The following is a 19,326-nucleotide window of genomic DNA, read 5'->3' as shown; positions in this document are numbered from 1 at the left end:
TCATGTGAAAGTGTTAAAAGATATTAGAGAAAGAAAAGAGATAGTAAAAGCTAAATTGCATCAGTTGCATAGTAACTTTGGGTGCTGCTTTATATATAAAGAGTTAGTAAATAATTTTCCTTAAATTTTGACAAATTATTTATTTTTTTAATTGAAGAGGAAAAAAGTATTGATTGGTCTCAGTTTTCCTGGATTTACTCCAGAGGTGTCAAACCAGTTTAGTTCCAACCCTGCTTCAACACACTAACCTGCAGGTTTCAAACAAGCTTAAAGGACTCAATTAGTTTAATCAGTTGTGTTTAATTGGGTTTGGACCTAAACTGTGCATACTGGAGATGTTAGGTTTGGGTTTGAGTAAAATGCTATTAATTATTTATTTATTTTATAAAGGTCTAATAACATTTTCTTTAAATTTCAAATAAAAGTTGTTGTTGTTGTTGTTGTTGTTGTTGTTGTTGTTGTTGTTGTTGTTGTTGTTGTTTTCAGAAAGTGACATTTTAACATTTTTAATTGAAATTCTTGATAATTTATGGATATAAATGAAAATGCAATAATTAAAGTGTATGTATCATATAAAAGATGTGAATAAAAGTTAAAAATTAACCTTTTTTAGCTGTAAATATGTAATATTGTTTACATCTAAATACATGCGTTTAAATTGCTTGTTTTGGCATGAACAAAAGTAAACTTTACAAATAATTTCCTTTAAATTCCAAATAATGTTTGCTCTCAATATCAATTTAGGTGGAAAATCGTATTTACAATAGCAAAATGACATTGCCGATTGACCCTAGCTACCACTACTGAACCCAGAATATTCAATCTCATGTTCAAATTGGCGTCACACTTTCAATATACAGCTTTCCAGTGTGATGTGAGGATGTAATTGCAGAGCTAAAAGGTTTGCTCTCTATAACAAGGCTTTTAGCGGTTAGATCTGTTGCCTTCAACTTTAGAGTGTGTGTGTGATACACTTTTCCATTTATCCCTATCTCTCTCAAAAAAAAAAAAAAAAAAAAAACACACACACAGCCTCTCTTTTTCTGTGAATTACTCTAGAGCCTCATTGATCCCTTCAGCAAAACAGTCTGGCGTAAAAAATGCCCATCCACCCAGAAACATTCAACCAGATGAGACAAGCACACAGACAGAGCGCTGCAAACCAAAACAACAACATATGGAATATTTCAATGATTTTCTCTCTCTCTCTCTCTCTCTCTCTCTCTCTATCTAGTGAGAAGAGGAAGCTACAGGTGAACACTGTGAGCCCCATTCACTGCAGTATGAATGGAAGGAAGTGCACTGTGGTCGTGGAAACCAAGATCAGCCAATCACAGCCAGACTTCACCAAAAGCCGATCGGGATACATTCTCTCGGTGCCAGGCAACTAGAGGACCAGGATCCCATTTTCCAGGACATTTACAGCTGGGTAGTCAAAATGAAGCCATACCAAATTTGCCTGATTACAGGGCAAGGAGGAACGTTTAATTTAGAGAAGTTTGTCCCTGAATTCCAAACTTTAGCTTTGATTATTTACAACGTGACAAGGTGGTATTAGGATAGATTTACCTGACTTGATTCTATTTATTAAACATCACAACCAAATGAAGGGTGATCATGAATGTAATGTTTATGATTAACAGGATATGCAGAGTTTTTAAAGTATCCAACTTGAGATTCAAAGGGAATATATTGGTTTTTGATCACCGCTTCATGTGGGATGAAAAATAGCTCTGCTTAATTCCTGATGTATTGCACAGATCAGAACAGAAGCAGTCCTGAGGTTGCTGCTCGGATGTTTTTTTTCTTTTTGGATGTGTTGATCATATCCTGCTCAGAGAGGAGCATTCACTGCTCAGAGAGGAGCATTAAACTCTCTCGTAATTTAAACTTCTCTTTTTCTGCATATAGCTGGTCATTTATAACATATATTGTATACAGAAACTGTCATATAGTTGGATATAGTTTGTATCATGTACTGTATACGCAATATATACAGCCTAGGTAGGATGAAAACTCATTTATTCACATATCCCGTGACCTTGGAGTAGATTTTTTATGCCCTTTTGTCCTTCAAAATATATATATATATATATATATATATATATATATATATATATATATATATATATATATATATATATATATATATATATGTATGAAAGAATTGTAAATAAAACAAAAACAAACCACTTCTGTAATGATAAAGCCATTAAGTGAACATTTATATGACAATAAACTAAAAATGGAACTGTTCCATCTATAGATGTTAAGGTTAGCAAAATGATACCCATTCAAAACTCTGTATTTCAAGATTCACACTGTGTTTCATTTATTTATGATTTTAAAGGGATAGTTCACCTACAAATTTAGATGCACTCAACCTGGTTCTATAGCTTTATGAGTTTTCTTTTTCTGTCACACACAAAAGAAGATATTTTACAAAAAAAGTTAAAACATGAAGCAACTGGCTTCCATAGATCCATAGTTAATTCTTCCATGTAAATACAAATACTGTGGAGGTCAATAATTACATGTTTTCAAAACATTTCAGCTGCTCAAGTGTGACAAGTGATGATTGAGTAAATAATGACAGAATTTTCAGTTTTTGGTGAACTATCCCTTTAAGGTCCCTTAATACAATTCAGAAGCGTAAATAAATGGAAAACAGCCATAAATCAATGAAAATGTTAATAAAGGGGCGTTTATTCACTTGAAACAGCAAAAAGGACAAAATAATATTGTAACATGCAAAACAGGATCGCTAGAAACCCTACACATCAGTGCGCATGTACAGTCTTTGACATATAAACACATCAATGTCTGGTCGTCTGCCATTGTTGTTTCACAAATTATCAGTGCAATCAAAGTGGATAACAGTTTTAAACAGCAAAAATCAGTCCAAGGCACTCGAGAAATGTGGAAAAAAAATGTAAAAGCCTTTTGACTTGGCTATTGCTTAAAACGGTAAAACGGCAACTATTCCTTTTGGCAAACAACTGCCTTCACCAGGGTAGCGTTTTTAATATTTTTTCCAGATTTTTTGTGTGCCTTGGACTAATTTTTTCTGTTTATTCTGATGAATCTCTTACCCTAAGAGCAAAGACACATTACATAAGCTGTCCCCTGAGCATTTTTTTTGTTTGATTTTTGATAAACAAACCTAAAATGCTGTTATCATATAAAGGAACAGCCAAAACACAATAAGTTTTCTATTTTTAGTTAAAACTATGCTATGTAAATGTACCCAAACAATGTTTACAAAGAGTGAATCCAAAGTAGTCGCTATTTTTACTTGAGCCAAAAATCTACCACCAAAAAACAAAACAAAGAAAAGTTTGAAAAATAAAACCTATTTAGTTGAAGAACAAGCAACCAGATAGGGTCTAATTTATTTCTGTCAGCTATAGTTCTGTTAACACAGCAAACAGCGGGTGTTAATATTACCAGCTTTGCACATCTGTCTGAGTAAATGTGTTCAAATAAGAGAGAGACAGAAAACAGTATTGATTCATAGAACAAAATCAACAGAGTTCTGAGTGGAAACTCCCAAGATGTCTGACCCAGTTTGAAGCTTTCGCAACTGATGAAAAAAAAAAAGTGCCAAGCCGAAAACTGACTGTTGATCTTCCTTCCAAAGCAGATGTTTGCATAAATCTGTTTTCCTATAATTGTTTTCTTTTGTTTGTGGTTTGCATTTCGAAAGATATTGTTTATCAGTTAATTAGGATCATTGCTTGTGGCCAAAAATAAGCTTTCTCCAATGTGTGTATATGTGCGTGTGGACTCGATATCAAGCTTTAAGCCACGAATGCTGATCTGTCGCTGACAGACTTTGAGCTCTAAGAAGTGATCTGAAATGAAGCTCAGTCAATGTTGTTCAAATCATTTCATTTAAGATGTGTTTTTTCATAGAAAACAATATTCAAGTCTTTCTCTCTCGTCCACTTCTTCAGTCCCTGCTTTCTATTAGCCTGGATTTGGTAAAGTATGTCAGTAAAAGCAAGAACAAAGTAGTCTAGATGGATAAAATCAGATGCTCTGCCCTATTTTATTCTCTCTTAGTTGTGAAAAGTAAAATCCGAACACTAAACATCTATTATCTTCAATCGAGCTGGCCTTTAGGTGGAATATATTAAAAATGTGTGCGCTGATAATAGGAGTTATGTGATTGTTCAATTGCATAAAATAGATTGAGAAGCTAGTTTCATTCTGGCAGATATTGTTAGGGTTGTTATATGATATATAATTATTTCTTTCTTTCCTGTGGTGATTGGATTTAAGTGCCGAATACTTTCAGCTCCCAGATAAACATCTGTAATTTCTATTGTTGTAATTATAGCTTGGTTGATATTGAAGATTTAGTCTGATCCGATCAAACCATGTGTAACCGGTTCTGCGTTGTGTTTTCTTTGCTTTATTAAGGAATAACCAGTCGGAGATCTGCAGTTGTGACGGCTCTTTACTCACTGAGAATAAATCAAAAAGCACAGCTTTTACAGTGTGTCTTCGCCCTTTACAGCTTTTCTCTCCCATGCATAGTCAGTGCAGAAAGGGGAAGAGAGGAAGAGAAAGATAGAACAAAACTCCAAACAATATTAACAAAGTGACAAAACATACCTGAGAATAAATCAAAAAGCACAGCTTTTACAGTGTGTCTTCGCCCTTTACAGCTTTTCTGTTAAAAGTAAAGTGCAATGCATTTAGCATTCACATGCTTCAGTTAGGCTAAAGTTAATCAAAACCTCAATTTAAGTGATAACACAAAAATAATGAAATATATGTGAAAAATAAAGGTATAAATATTATGTAAACATGAAAACTAGCTATAAAAGTTATTTATAAAGTAAAGATGATTAAAGATTAATTGGAGCTTAGCAGACACCCACCTCTCCCATGCATAGTCAGTGCAGAAAGGGAAGAGGCGGGGCGCAAAACAGGAAATTAAACAGTGTGAGCTCCCTTAGAAATTTAAAGGAGAAGACACACACTAACAAACACCTCAGGTACACTTACTAACACATTAGATAAAACACATATTTTGAGTAATTCTATACTTGAAGCGAATTATAATTTTCATACCTGTTACACATGTGCCTACTTTTATACTTCTCTTATTAAATTAATATATATGTATTAAAGTGATGTTGAAATTTGTTAAAAATGTGGACCAAATCGAAAAGGGAATCTGGCTTATACTGTGTGTTTTCTTGTTTACGTATATATTAATGCGATAATTAACATGCATTGTCAGAATTTAGAAACCAAACAACTAGACCTTCAAATCAATGTATTGAGTAGAATCCGTATTACTGATTTATGATAGTCGGTTTTGTTAATCAAGTAAACGCTGTATCTGATATTTTCTGCTGAAAATAAACGTGCCCTTGAAGTGTCTGCTCCGAGGCTCTTGCTCCATCACACTGATATATTGTCATTATTTTATTGATCTGCCATCAATTCAGGGTGAGCAGCTGTTTGCCGCTGGGAAGTTGGTGATGTTTTTCCACCTGTCAATCTTTTCTTGAGTGGGTGTGGCCAAAGCACATCCAGTGACAGTTGTGTGAGGGTTTATGCTCACATGGTTTATTCTCATAAACGGGTATTTTAATTTAAGGTGGAAATCTGTCTTAAAATATTGGTATTCTGTAATAAAACACAGAATATGTGGAATCACAACCTGAATCAGTAACGAAAGAAAATAAATATTCTGTTATGTAAAATAGATTTTCTTTTTATAGAAGAGACATTGTTTTATTTTATACATTTAATTGGGTTGCTTTGCTTTTGATAATTGCCAAAACTATTTGTTTATTATTATTGTTATATTTTTATATTATTGCTATTAATATTATTGTTTATTTATTTATTTATTTTTGGATGTCTGTCACATTTTACATTTATAAACGTGCAAATCTGTGTTTATTTTAGGGCAAAAAAAATATGATTTGCTAAATAATGTGATATTCGATACACGTTAAAGATATTTTGAATAATGTTACAGACATTGTATGTTTCATATTTCATAGAAAAGAAAAGTAACTTTTGAAACGGCTGATAAAACTTCTAAACAGGTATGTTTTACTGTTACACAAATCAAATCAGACATGAAAACAATGTAAACAACCAAAAATAAATCAAATAAATATCCAGGGAAAGTTACTTTTGAAAGTAATGCATTAAAATATAGAGTTACTCCCCAAAAGTTGCATTGATTAGATATTTTTTTAATTGTAAGTAATGTGTTGTGTACTTTTGTGTTACTATTGGGTTACCTTTTCTTACCAGGGGTCCGTTCTTTGTGTGTGGATTACTCAATTAGCTGGATTTGGTTATTGGCATTTTGACATGATCCAGGATCGTTTCGTTCTTAAAAACTCATCCTATAGTTGTTGTCATAGCAACAGTTTGCGTATCTCAAACTTGCTCAGAAGCAGGTTTATTTCACATAAACAGAATTAGATTGGATCATTTCAAGCAAAGGTAATACTAAAAGTATGTACTGAACGTTGATATTTTCTTGTAGTAACCTACACATTATATACACTTGGTAAAATAGTTTTAAAAGTTTATATATACACATTTATAATTCATAATAATTTATGTTATTTAATATTAAATAATTAATGATATTTATGTCTTATATATATATATATATATATATATATATATATATATATATATATATATATATATATATATATATATATATATATATATATATATATATATATTATGCAATCTGCACTCCGAAATAAAAGTACAAAAATGGGGTGGGGCAGACATTTTTAGATACAAATGCTTACCCTTTTAAGGTACTGATCCAGCTTTAGTACAATTTCTGTATGAAAATAGACATGAACAATATTCGACTTTGTTTTTAATTTTTATAAAGTAATAATAATTTATGCAGTCATGCACATGTTTAGAAAGCTAATATGCCGGTGATTTGCAAAAGTTGCATACACCTTGACTGATATCAAAATGTTTTTTTGATGCAAAATTAATTTAAATTCCTTAGACCGATTATGAAATTAATTTAGGCCTGGGCTGCTATAGTAAAGATAATTCGATCTAAAATGAATTGATCTAAATAAATTGATAAATACTCCTGACACATGAAAGTGTAAAGCCTGCAGCCCACACAAACATGGAAAGTTATTGTGTATCATATTTAACAAACCGTTTACTACAAATTTTATATAATTTTGCTCACATGGATAATTCAATATTGATCAGATTATGTCATTACACTGCTGTGCCAGAACGAACCCCTGTCTGAGACTTGATCTCTAACTTGCGTGTTTTTTCTTCTTTTTTAAAATAGAGGAGCTCAGCTATGAACAATGCGCTGTACTTTCATTTACCCTTGAATAAACACATTTAAGAAGTTATAATTTAGTAATGTTATCTTCTTAGAACTCTGACCTCAGAGCTAACATGCCGTATACAGATTAATGAAAGTTTAAAGCTTGTATTTTTTGTCTTATTAGTTAAGTAAAATCACTGTCCATGATAAAATCCTCTTTTCTTTTATTCGATGTTTTCAAAATAATGAGAATAGGGAAGCTCGGAGCATAAAATAACATGATGTAAAATGTAACACATTACTAATACCTTAGTTTTAACTAATACCTTAGTTTTAAGGTATTTACTCAGGTTTAACCATAGTGTGCTTCCAAGGTTTCCAAAGTGTGGGCAGACATTTTCCAGCCAATTATTGAACAAGTTTAGTGAAATATGGATGAGAAACACAGGAGGAACTACTTTTTTGTTTATTATATTCAGTATTTTTTTTTTATTTAAAAAAATCTGTGAAAGTATGTACGTAAAATCTTATATTGCTGTGATTACCGTCATAAAAGATGAAGCCATTTTGAAAAAAAGTTAAAAACACAGTGACTACTAGCCATTTTTGAGGAAAGCACAACACAGTGGGATTAGTTGTAACAGGGTGTTATAATTAGGCCACACACTGTTGGACATCATTTAAATAACTTTTTTTTTGTTTGTTTTTTGAGTGGAATGTTGAGAACTTTAGAACTGTTACAACTTGCCCCACAGGTGGGGTAAATAGTGACATATTTACTCCTGGCACTTTTGGCAATTCTATGCCATTTTTGCACAGGGTCTGCTGATAATACAACCAGTGCTCATTGTAGGAGAGGCTTGGTTTTGTTGGTAATACAAACAGGGTTTGTCTAACCTTGTTACTTTGTTCATTTTTGGCCAAACCCAAATAGTGTTACTTTGTCCCCTACTTCCATCACAGAAATGTAAACTTTGTTTCTATCTGTTTCTGCGGAGAGCGTATTAAATCATTGAGTGTAGGATTCAACGTGACTAGTTTCATTTTAATTCACCAATTTATAACTGTTGTAATAATCAATATTTCACCACTGTAATCATCACTATCACTTTGCTCCACTACTATAATTTTTTAAGCTTAAAACAGCACAGACAATCAGGCAAACAAAAACACTTGAAACAGATTTAATTTACTTCTTTGCTGTCTTATTTCTGTCTGAAAGAAACCTTCCCGTTTTTTATTGGAAAATATAATCATTTTCGAACTCCCCTAGAGTTAAACATTTTTGCATCCACTCCTGGTCTGGTGAGTAGGTGTTCTTTTTAGCTTAGCATAATTCATTGAATCAGATTAGACCGTAAACATCTCACTCAAAAATATATGTAATATACAGTATGATTGAATACTGAATTATAGCTTTATTATTTAAAGATCCAGCTCACTGAAGATAGCCTAAATATGTGTTTAAATACAGAGAGATGTTATTTACGCGTGAGGCTTTTTCTGATGCTAAGTCACCTATTAGCTTCAGTGTTATCCATTAAATGAAAAATTGTTACTGTTTAAGAAGCTACTGTTATACTAAATAACTAGATTTGCCATAATGTAAACCCACATAGAGTAATTGGAAAAAAGGGGACATTATGTTGACAAACTGCCAGTTGTCATGTTGCTAAGCTGCAGTTACATAACAACCCTGTGCCTCAAATGTGACTAGGTTCAATTTGGACCAGTCCAGCTTAGAATTATGATGGCGTCCGAACACAACCACACCGTGCTCTGTCTTTAACGATCAGTGCATTTTATTTTCCATCACAGTACAAAAATAAATCAAAATAAGCAGAAAACAAACGCAAAAAGGTCACAGCAACAGATTCTCGTCTTGTTTTCTTTTTTAAAACAACAAAATGTTAACAGACCTCGTAAACCCCGAGTCAAACTCTAGCCTGATACTATAGAGTCCTACTCTCTAATAAGCACGGCCATGCTCTGATCCTAGAAAATCAACACACGGACATCACATTCTTCAATACAAATGCACTCGCGCACATTCACACACTCTCATGCAATCCTTTTATAGCACAGTTTTCAAAGAATTACACAACAGATACAGAGAGAGTTTGACAGGAGTTTTAATCTTTTGCTTCTTCTTTGTTTCAAAGGACTACTCTGTGATGCAAGTGAAAAAAATGGCACATTGTTGTGGGCTGGGGGCAAATAATAGCAGGCAAGCGGCGAAGGAGGGCTTCACCTACTTTGCCCCCACAACCTCGAACCCCTGCGGTCTCCTCAGACTCACAGAAAAAAGTGCAAGTCTCGTTTTCTGTAAAATAATTGGCTTCCTTCAGTCCCGTAAAGCAATGCAGCAGGGCGAGCAGGTCAGTCAAAATCCATCCATCCCACTTTCACGTCATGAGAAGAACAGGCATGAGTTAACAAAGACATGTTTGCTTATATGACTGTCACATTCTTTTTTTTTTTTACCTTTTCTTTTTTGACTATAAAGAAAGAGATACATAACTACCGAAAGAAAGCATGCACAGTTTAGCACTGTTGAGATGTTTTAAAGCGGGCAAATTGATCATACAAAACACGCAAGATCCAGTTTGATTGATATCATCGATGTGGCTGCAGGTTTTAGTTCGGTTGTTGATTGAAAGAGGATTAAAATCGTTTGTTTGCCTCTAGAAATAGACCACATCTCATTCAGTTTAATGCTGGCGTGTGTTTTGATGGGATAATAATCGCTCGTGATTGTTTTTGCAGTGCTGATATGTCGAACATCCCAACAGTACTTCACAGAGAAACCGGTTCCAGTTATTCATCATCTTTAACTGAAACCGATCGTCTGTCACTATGATGAATTACCTTGGCGTTTCTCAGATTTAATAATGGTTTGAAACTAAGCTCTTATAGATGTTACCGCCTTGAATTATTCATTCGAATGCTAATGCGCATTCACCGTAATCTTCATTCCCACCTAAAGGTAGCCATCAGTCTTTTTTATAATACAACACGTCACTAAAATCTCTAAATGCAAGAGAGAAATGTGTGAAAAAATTAATAAATAACAATAAATTACAATTCCAATAGATACTTATTGTTAATGACAATCCTACCGTTCCAAAGTTTGCCGGCCTTTGGTATTTATGTGTTTTTTTTTTTTTAGACCTACATGATTTTCATCAAAGGTATGGCACTGTTTTTGATACATTTACAGGCTTTTCTGTACAGAGAACCTTCCTGAAGCGTGTCTGAGTAGAAAACAAAATGACAAAACAATGGCTCATTGAAGCAGGCATAGCAAGATCAACTATTTTAACTCGTTTCTTCTTCTTTTTTTTTGTATTTCATTCCCTAAACACATATGCAGTCGGCTTAAAAACTCAAAGTAGCTAACTCCAGTTGTGTGTGTGTGTGCATTCAGACGAACACAGTTGCTTTAAAAAAAATGACCTAGACCACCACAGGAGAGATCTGTTTAGCTTTGCATCATGGATGAAAATAAAGTAGGTCTTTCTTACAAATGTGCTGACAACCTCTTCACCAACTACAGTCTATAAACAGCCACTGTGCAATGCAAGTCCTTTCCCTTTATTCGAAGTTTGTGGCTTGAGGACAGAAACACACGAAACCTGACGCTCAAACGCCCTGTTCCCTTTTTTTTGCGATTGAAAATTTGCAACAGAAAATGTGTGTATCATTCAGCGAAGTGTCCGGTTTCGTGGACATGAGAACCAGAGTGTCTGTTGATTTTGAATCAACCTCCGTTTCTTTTGACAGTGGTGGCAAAGATTGGTGCAAAGTGTCCAGAAATCAGCTAGACAACAGCTGGAAATCTGTCCACATTCATTATTGTTGTTCTTTTTGTCTCATTTGAAGTCTTTTCTGTCAGTGCTTTTAAATATCCACTGCTTTGGAGCATTTGGTCCACTCGTGTCTGGCATTTTATAGTATTCACGTACAAAATGTACCAGTTGCCTATTAATTAAAATGAATTATTGACTTTATACCATTAGAATTACTCATTGTACACAAGTATAAACCATTTTGATCACCAAAAATGCTATACTTGTCATTAAATACTCACCTTTGTCCTTTCAGGATCGTGTTGTTTTCATCCATATCACTACATAAATGATTAAATCCCACTTATGGTTTCATGAAGACCTTTCAAAAGCTAATTTATTACTATCTATGAATAGATGGTTCATTAAGCACTATTCATCACAACGTTTTGGCAGGGGTCTCCCTGGAGGGCCACAGGCCTACAGTTTAGCTCCATCCTCAATTAAGGATTCTGTAATCTAAAGCAAATCAATGTGTTCAGACTCATCAGAATCTTTCAGGTAAGAGTGTTGATCTAAATTCTGCAGGAGGTTAAGGTGATGATACGCAGAGCAACTTGTAGAGCAATGTTAGTCCTAAGTTGTCATGAGTCAACACAAAACAGGGCTTTTAATGTAATTTAATGCTTACAATGTCAAACAATGAATTGGCTTTGCTGTATACTTTTGTGAAGGGCTAAATTGTGGTGTGTTTATAATGTATTTTCCTATCATTTCATATCATTTCCTATCTGGGTCCAAGCGCTATGTCAGACTGTATGGGGAGACTCATCAGTTGATAATAATAAGCGTTTAAAAAGCACTGTAATAAATTCGAAAATCTAGTTTGCAATATCCAGAGAGTCCAGAGACTGATGTGTACACTATGATTTATATAAAATTCACTTTAATGTGTGATAGGACTAAGAAGTGGCCATGAACCAATATTTTCTTAATTCAAATGAATAGCGGCTTGGACCCGGAAACAGTATTCCACACGTCACCGAAACATCATGACTTAACAAGCGGATATTAGCTTTATTATTATTATGTTAAGCAATATTCTGCTTCAATTTTGCTATGATAATCGACATGCAGTCTTGCATTTAGCTAGTTAAAGCTGTTCAAGAATGTCAAACTTTATGATTTGGGCCCAATTTTGGTGCGCTAAATACACCTGGTTGCCATTGGATGGCAACATTGCTCAGAAAGTTGGCCTGTGTATCATCACCTTTAGTCTTTATGGAGCAGGATTTTGCCATGTGCCAATTCTGTGAAACCTTTCTTTTGTACAAATTAAATCAACTTGGTCCAAAATTATCCAATTGATCCTCCGAATGTAATGAAGTGACTTCTTTCATGTTCCACAGAAGATCTTACAAGTTTGGATTGACATGACGGTGAGTAAATGTAACAAAATTCAAAATTTTTGCATGAACTTTCCCTAAAAAATGCCAGATCAGAGTGTCACCAAAGACATCTCCAACGCCCCCTCACCGGTCCAGGCCGATAAGCAGACGACTCCGTTCCTCCTCCTTCTGGCTCTCGTTTTTAAGGTCCGCAAAGACCTGGGTGAAATAGTGAGGATCCGAGTTGATCTGCAGCATCTTGGCGCTCATCAAATTGATGATGGACAGACAGCGGTCCCAGAATGTCTCCTTGGAGGTCTCCACAAGGAATGGCTTGAGAGGGTACGAGATCTCATTGCCCATGTATGAGTAAGACAGGTAGAGGCAGGTCAGTAGGACGGCCTGCAGCTCGTGCTCTGTGGCCACCTCAGAGGAGACCACGTCTCGGCAGAGCATGTAGACGAAAACTACATTGGCCGGGGTGATGAATCCCTGGTCCTGCCAGCCCTGCAGGAGCAAAGAACGGTCCACGCTGCGGAGCCACAATACGGGGTCTGTAGGGGACAGATGCTTGAGCCGATAGCACCTCCGGCAGAGGAACTCCCCAAGACAACGCAGAAGCTCGCTGGTAGAGGCCTGAACGATCACCCTCTTGGGTGTCCCAGGGACAGCGTTGGAGTTGGAAAGAGGTGCTTTCTTGACAGAGGAAGCTGTGTTGTTGGAGTTTTTGGAGCCTTGGTTTGACGGACTTGTCTGGTCCTGCGTAAAGGAGGCGAGATTTGCACATGACTGGGACTTCTTGAGGTTCTCATTGTTAAGGTGAGAAACATTGTTCTGGTAGGTGGTGTTTGGCTGCACCTTCTTAGACCCCTTTTTCTTGGCTGAAACGGCTACTATTCGCTTCCATGGCAGTACGTTGATGAGTGGGTGCCGTTTTAGGTTCTTGTCTTTGGCGTTCTTGCTGTTCTGAACCGCCGTGTAGTGGCCCACTGTGGCGGGGCCATCTTCGAACAGGGCAGCCTTCCGGTAGCTGGGTGAAAGTGATAGCACGGTTCCCATGATGCCGGGAGTTGGATATCAGGAACTCAAGGTTAGGGGTCAGCTAAAGAAGGCGCCAAACCGGAGCCCACTGCTTCCTGAGACTAGTTCAATCTGTTAGACATCCAAATTTAGGTTGGTGTTCTATTTAAGGAAGAATGATGTTGCGATGGATGAGGGCTTGGTTACTGCAAAGCCTGTAAGACAAAGAATGAATATATTATTTTGATATCTATTTTGATGTAGTCTATTTAATGCAGCCATGGCTGTATTAATTATTATTGTTAATTAGCACTGCAGGATGTTGTTTGTATGCAATATAATTGCCCGAAATAAAGACTCTGATTAAAATATGTAGAGCAAATTTGTATTAAGTGTCTTTATTAATTAGCATGTACTAATATTTGCAGTACTCACTACCATCCACTACTTGTGTAGAGATATAGTAAATTTTAAAAATAGCATTTGTTTACATAGTCTATGTAAATTTAATTACACTTTGACTTCATTCCAGCACCTTAACTAACCATTATACTACCATTATACCAAATATAACCTGTCCCTAAATTTAAAAGTATCCCACCTCGATAGCAACAACTGTACTTGGCAAAAAAAAAAAAAAAAACATAAACACAATTAGCACATTAAGTACATAGTTATACTTTTTTTTCAAATTTAATTTTAATTATACTGATTTATTACTTTGTTGCATGTTTTTGTTTTGTCAAATGATTTTGTATTGTTACGCCATTTTTGTTTAATAGTACCTTATTATTATTATTATTAGTAGTAGTAGTATTAGTATTATTATTATGGAAAATCATATTAACAGATGGCGTTTTTCTAACCATGCTGACTGCTGTCTTGCAATTAGGCCACTTAATGTTGTTTCCATTAAAATAATCTTCAATTATTAATGCTACCTAACGAGAGCAGACAATGTATTTTTTAAAGTGTCAAATAATTTTCTGAGTTTATATATACCCAGATATTATTTAAATAGTACTGGATAATATTCTTCTCATGTTAAATAAAACAAAATGCGTTTTACAAGTGCCCCACTGTTTTCTCTTTGTGGAAAACAGGCCTCGTAAAGGTGTCGCGTGGTATTAAAGAAATGTAGCCTATTTTTTTTTTTATCCTTGTTGACCTCTTAAAATCCTCTCAAAATCATAGATTTCTAAACAGCTATAACAAAATAAACCATTTATCTGGTTCGTACTTCTACTACACTCATAATATCATAACTAAAATCCATTTTACATAGAACAAAAATGTATTTCAGACGGCAAAGTCAACCCAGCCAACGACCATAAATAAAGACATCGCCATGATTGCAGACTCCACTGTTTACTGCTCTCCTGTAAATACACTGATTCCACTGTATCGCCGTTCGTAAATATGTGTTTAATAGGACATTTAATACCTCACTCACATTCGGTGTGTGTTTGTAGAGGATTTAACAAACCACAAAAGACGAAAACTCTTACTTTCGCCTCTGTATTATATTTGTCCCTGTCCAAGGTTCTGAAAATGTGCAATCCTCCCTGACATGTTTACACGAGGGCAAGATACACTGACATTGATTTTCCTAAGCAAAACAACACCATTTGAAATTTGAAAAGATAGAAATGAAAATAACAAAACAAATGTCGATCAAAACTATTATCGGTTGATTTCCAAAATCCTGTTTTTCCTTTCAAATATGGCCAACAGTAAACCGAATAAAAACAGAAATGCAACTGACTTACAGGAAATCTGCTCGCCTCCACGATGCTTTAGCAAAACAAGAGCCGCAGTAATGGCTGTCTGGGTTTATCCTTGATATCACTGCGCATCAAGGAGATGCAAAATCATCCACACAAGAAAAAGATTTAATATCAAGACGGACAGAAAGCCTAAATTCCAATAAAACAGCAGGCTTTTAATCAAATCAAATAAAAAAAAGCATTCCACGTCTCGTCGGAGGTCTCTCCCGTGGTCTAGGGATGCTGGATGTCTCCTTCGGTTGGTGATGCTGAGAGCAGTGAAGCTGCGCTATTGGTCCACACCAGCAGATAGGGGATTTAGGTTTGATGCTGTGCTGTCAGAGCCGCGCGCACTGCGTACTTCTGCAAGAAAACATGTGCAAGAGCGCCTCCCTGCGGACTCACCTGGAGGTTTTATTTTTTACTGCCGTACTCCACAGTTCAATCAAAGCAAACTCTCAAACGTTGGGTTTTTTTAATGCTTTAAAAAGGCTATTTATACACTCTAAAAAAAAAGCTGATTTGTTTTAAATTAAAATTTCAGGCAACAGCAACTCAAAAAAACTACTTGTTACAACCAAAGTATGCAGAAGAGCATCTCTGAACACACATCACATCAAACCTTGAGGCGGATGGGCTACAACAGCAGAAGACCACTTAGTGGGCCTATTAGTACCATCTGAGTATCATGTCAATGCCACAGCCTACCTGAGTATTTGTTGCTGACCATGTCCATCTCTTTATGACCACAGTGTACCCATCTGATTATGGCTTCTTCCAGCAGGATAGCACGCCATGTCATAAAGCATGAATCATATAAAACTGGTTTCTTTAACATGATAATGAATTCACAGTACTCTAATGGGCTCCACAGTCACCAGAACTCAATCCTATAAAGCACATTTGGGATGTGGTAAAATAGGAGATTTACATTATGCATATGCAGCTGCCAAATCTACAGCAATTGTGAGATGTTATCATGTCAATATGGACCAAAATCTCTTAGGGATATTTCCAGTACCTTGTTGAATCTATGCCACGAAAGGATTAAGGCAGTTCTAAATGCAACCTGGTATTGGTAAGGTTTACCTAATAAAGTGTCCAGTAATTGCATCTTACTAGCATATTTTAAAAGGCATAGTTAACAACAAAAGAAATGTCCTTACTGTTCACTTACATTCAAGTGCTCAATTCTCCTGTTGGACCTAAAACAACATATTCTGAAGAATGTTGGAAACTTTGGCCGGTGACATCCATTAAAAAAGGAGAGAAAAACAAAAACTATGGAAATCAATGACTGCTGCTTTCCAGCATTCTTTAATAAGTCTTCGTTTGTGCACAATAGAAGAGACAAACAGGTTTGAAACAAGTGGAGGGGGAATAAATTATGACAGATTTGTATTAATACGCTAGATTAAACCCAGATAAACAGCTTTTCTTGCTTCACCTTCCACGCTGATTCATTAAATCATTCATTCATTTTCTTTTTGGCTTAATTCTTTTATTAACCAGGGGTCGTCACAGCGGAATGAATCGCCAACTTATCCAGTACATTTTTACGCAGCGGATGCCCTTCCAGCCACAACCCATCTCTGGGAAACATCCACACACACTAATTCACACTTATTCATTATGGACAATTTAGCCCACCCAATTCACCTGTACTGCATGTCTTTGGACTGTGGGGGAAACCGGAGCACCCATAGGAAAAACACACAAACGCAGGGAGAACATGCAAACTCCACACAGAAACACCAACTGACCCAGCCGAGGCTCGAACCAGCTACCTTCTTGCTGTGAGGCGACAGCACTACCTACTGCGCCACTGCGTTGCCACCACGCTGATCCAATCTTGTGCTAATCCTGCTTCTAAATGACATGTGTGAAACAGTAAGTCCAGCCTGAACAGTCATATAATGCTCAGAAAAAAAACAATGCATTTAAACATTTATGTTTATTCAAGTCTATACTTCTCCACATTCATTTTTTATTTATTTGAAAATCTAAATAATTTACTCTGCATATTAAATTAGATATGTGTTTCAACCTGCAGATAGCATGCCACTGGCAAACACTATTTTTAGCAGGATTTGCAGATGTTTCAGTTTAGAGATATGTCACCACCTAGTGACTATAAAAAGGTTTAAATATTAATTTGTTTATTTTCTTTTTGGATTAGTCCCTTTATTAATCTGGGGTTGCCACAGCGGAATGAACTGCATATGCAGCATATGTTTTCATGCAGCGGATGCCCTTCCAGCTGCAACCCATCACTGGGAAGCACCCATACACACTCAATCACACTCATACACCACGGCCAATTTAGCTTGGCGAATTCACCAATACCACATGTCTTTGGACTTGTGAGAGAAACTGGAGCACCCGGAGGAAACCCACGCGAACAAAGGGAGAACATGCAAACTCCACACAGAAATGCCAACTGACCTAGCCTTGGCTCGAACCAGCGAACTTCTTGCTTTGAGGCAATTGTGCTATCCACTGCGCCACCGTGCTGCCAAGTTGTGAACATACAAAAATATATTTGTTCAATCTGTGATACAAATTAATTTTCTATTGTAGTAATTATATTGTTTATTTATACTTTTATAAATTAAAATAAAAATGAATTGTGTAGCTAATGAATACAATTTTAAATTATATTTATAAAGATAAATAAAACACAAGTATAACAAAAAACAACTGAATAAAAATTGGAGTAACATAATATTTAGGTAAAAAAACTGAATGCAGAAGTTTCAAATAAATAAACAAATAAATGCATACAGATGAATATATATTAACTAGCCTATATTCAATTAGATAAACATAAAACCTACATTTAAAATATATAAATAAGGAGTATAACATTCAAAACATTCATTATAGTGTAACAGCTTAACTCTTTCTAATAGTTTAGACCCATTCATAATAGACTATATATTTTTTTCACAGTGGCTATAAATGTCATATTGGCTTTATACAATAAACTGTAGATGCTTTTTTAACACTTATTTTATGATGGGAGTCCCACAGAACTATGGTGATTATACTTGGAACATCTTTTAACATTATGTATGATATTTTCCCTGCTAAGAAGTTTCTGAGAAAAAGATTTAATGTGAATTGTAATGTTTGCCATTTCTGCAATTGAAACTGTTGCACATCTATTTCTTCATTGTAATTTGGTTAATCCTTTCTGGTCTGATGCGGGCAACTGGATAAAACAATTTATTTTGATGTTTTTGTCTATTTGTTGGGAAATTTGGAGTACATTTGAACTACCAAAATGATGAATTAACTGCACATTGTTTACTTATTTTACATAAATTCTTTATTCATGAATGCAGAATTGTGAAAACAGCTCCTTATTTGATTGTCTTAAAAAGGAGTTTCCCGCATGCAGAGGCTTTAAAAATAATAAAGGGTGAGAAGGCTAAACAATTGTATGATTTGTTTTAAGAAAATCGTTTTATTAAACCCCTAACAAAGTTTCTGTTTGAACATTTGTTGCATAAAAACAGAAGTAAATTTTAAAAAGATTGGTTTGACAAGGGAATCATTTTTGTTTCAGATTTACTAAATAGCAGTGGTGAGATTTATCAGAAAATTCTTTCTTCTTCAGGGACTGTTTTTTTTTTTCATAATGATTATAATTTGATTGTGAAAAGCATTTCTGATAAACTGCTTTACTTAATGAAAATCCATCTTGCTTATAACTCAGTCTTAAAGCAAATTCCAAAAACTCTACTTGGTTGTATTTGTTATCTTAGATAAAAAGTGTAATAACTTAGCAGAAAATGTCTTATTTAAGTAGTTGTTTCCCGAAAGCAATATAATAGATAGAATAAATAGAAACAATATTTTTCCTTACCTTTTATAGATGATATTTGGTCAACAAGTAATATGTTTTTACTCCCAAATAATGTAAAATAAATTCATTTCAAAACATTCCACAGGTACTATCCCTGCAATAAGTTTATTGCTAAATGTAAAAAAGGCATTTCACCACAATGTTCTATTTGTAACCCTGAGCCTGAAAGTCTTCTACATTTATT

General features: G+C 35.1%; 2 protein-coding genes across 4 annotated transcripts in view; one reads left to right on the top strand and one right to left on the bottom strand.

Moving 5' to 3' along the window:
* Nucleotides 1-5,421, top strand: part of myo1d (myosin 1D) — a 123,402-nt gene extending 117,981 nt beyond the window's left edge. Inside the window, 3 exon segments of one of the 2 annotated variants that reach the window (NM_001423964.1) lie at nt 1,235-2,076; nt 2,141-4,382; nt 5,092-5,421. In NM_001423964.1, coding sequence (NP_001410893.1) covers nt 1,235-1,391 — 157 coding nt within the window. In that variant the 3' untranslated portion in view covers nt 1,392-2,076; nt 2,141-4,382; nt 5,092-5,421. 2 annotated transcript variants of the gene reach the window in all.
* Nucleotides 5,422-9,087: 3,666 nt separating this feature from the next.
* Nucleotides 9,088-15,524, bottom strand: cdk5r1b (cyclin dependent kinase 5, regulatory subunit 1b (p35)). Of its 2 annotated transcripts, none has more exon segments than NM_001002515.3 (2): nt 9,088-13,720; nt 15,275-15,524. In NM_001002515.3, a coding segment is annotated over 1 exon segment (915 nt). In that variant the 5' UTR covers nt 13,545-13,720; nt 15,275-15,524; the 3' UTR covers nt 9,088-12,629.
* Nucleotides 15,525-19,326: the final 3,802 nt, after the last annotated feature.

The sequence above is a fragment of the Danio rerio genome, chromosome 12 (assembly GCF_049306965.1).
Source record: "Danio rerio strain Tuebingen ecotype United States chromosome 12, GRCz12tu, whole genome shotgun sequence".
In the NCBI taxonomy this organism is placed as follows: domain Eukaryota; kingdom Metazoa; phylum Chordata; class Actinopteri; order Cypriniformes; family Danionidae; genus Danio; species Danio rerio.
The sequence above is the reverse complement of the archived record's forward strand: the minus strand, read 5'-3'. Positions and strand labels throughout refer to the sequence as shown.

Excerpts from the sequence above, each read along its gene's own strand:
- cdk5r1b (XM_073917554.1), bottom strand. The coding sequence starts at position 13,544 with ATGGGAACCGTGCTATCACTTTCACCCAGCTACCGGAAGGCTGCCCTG.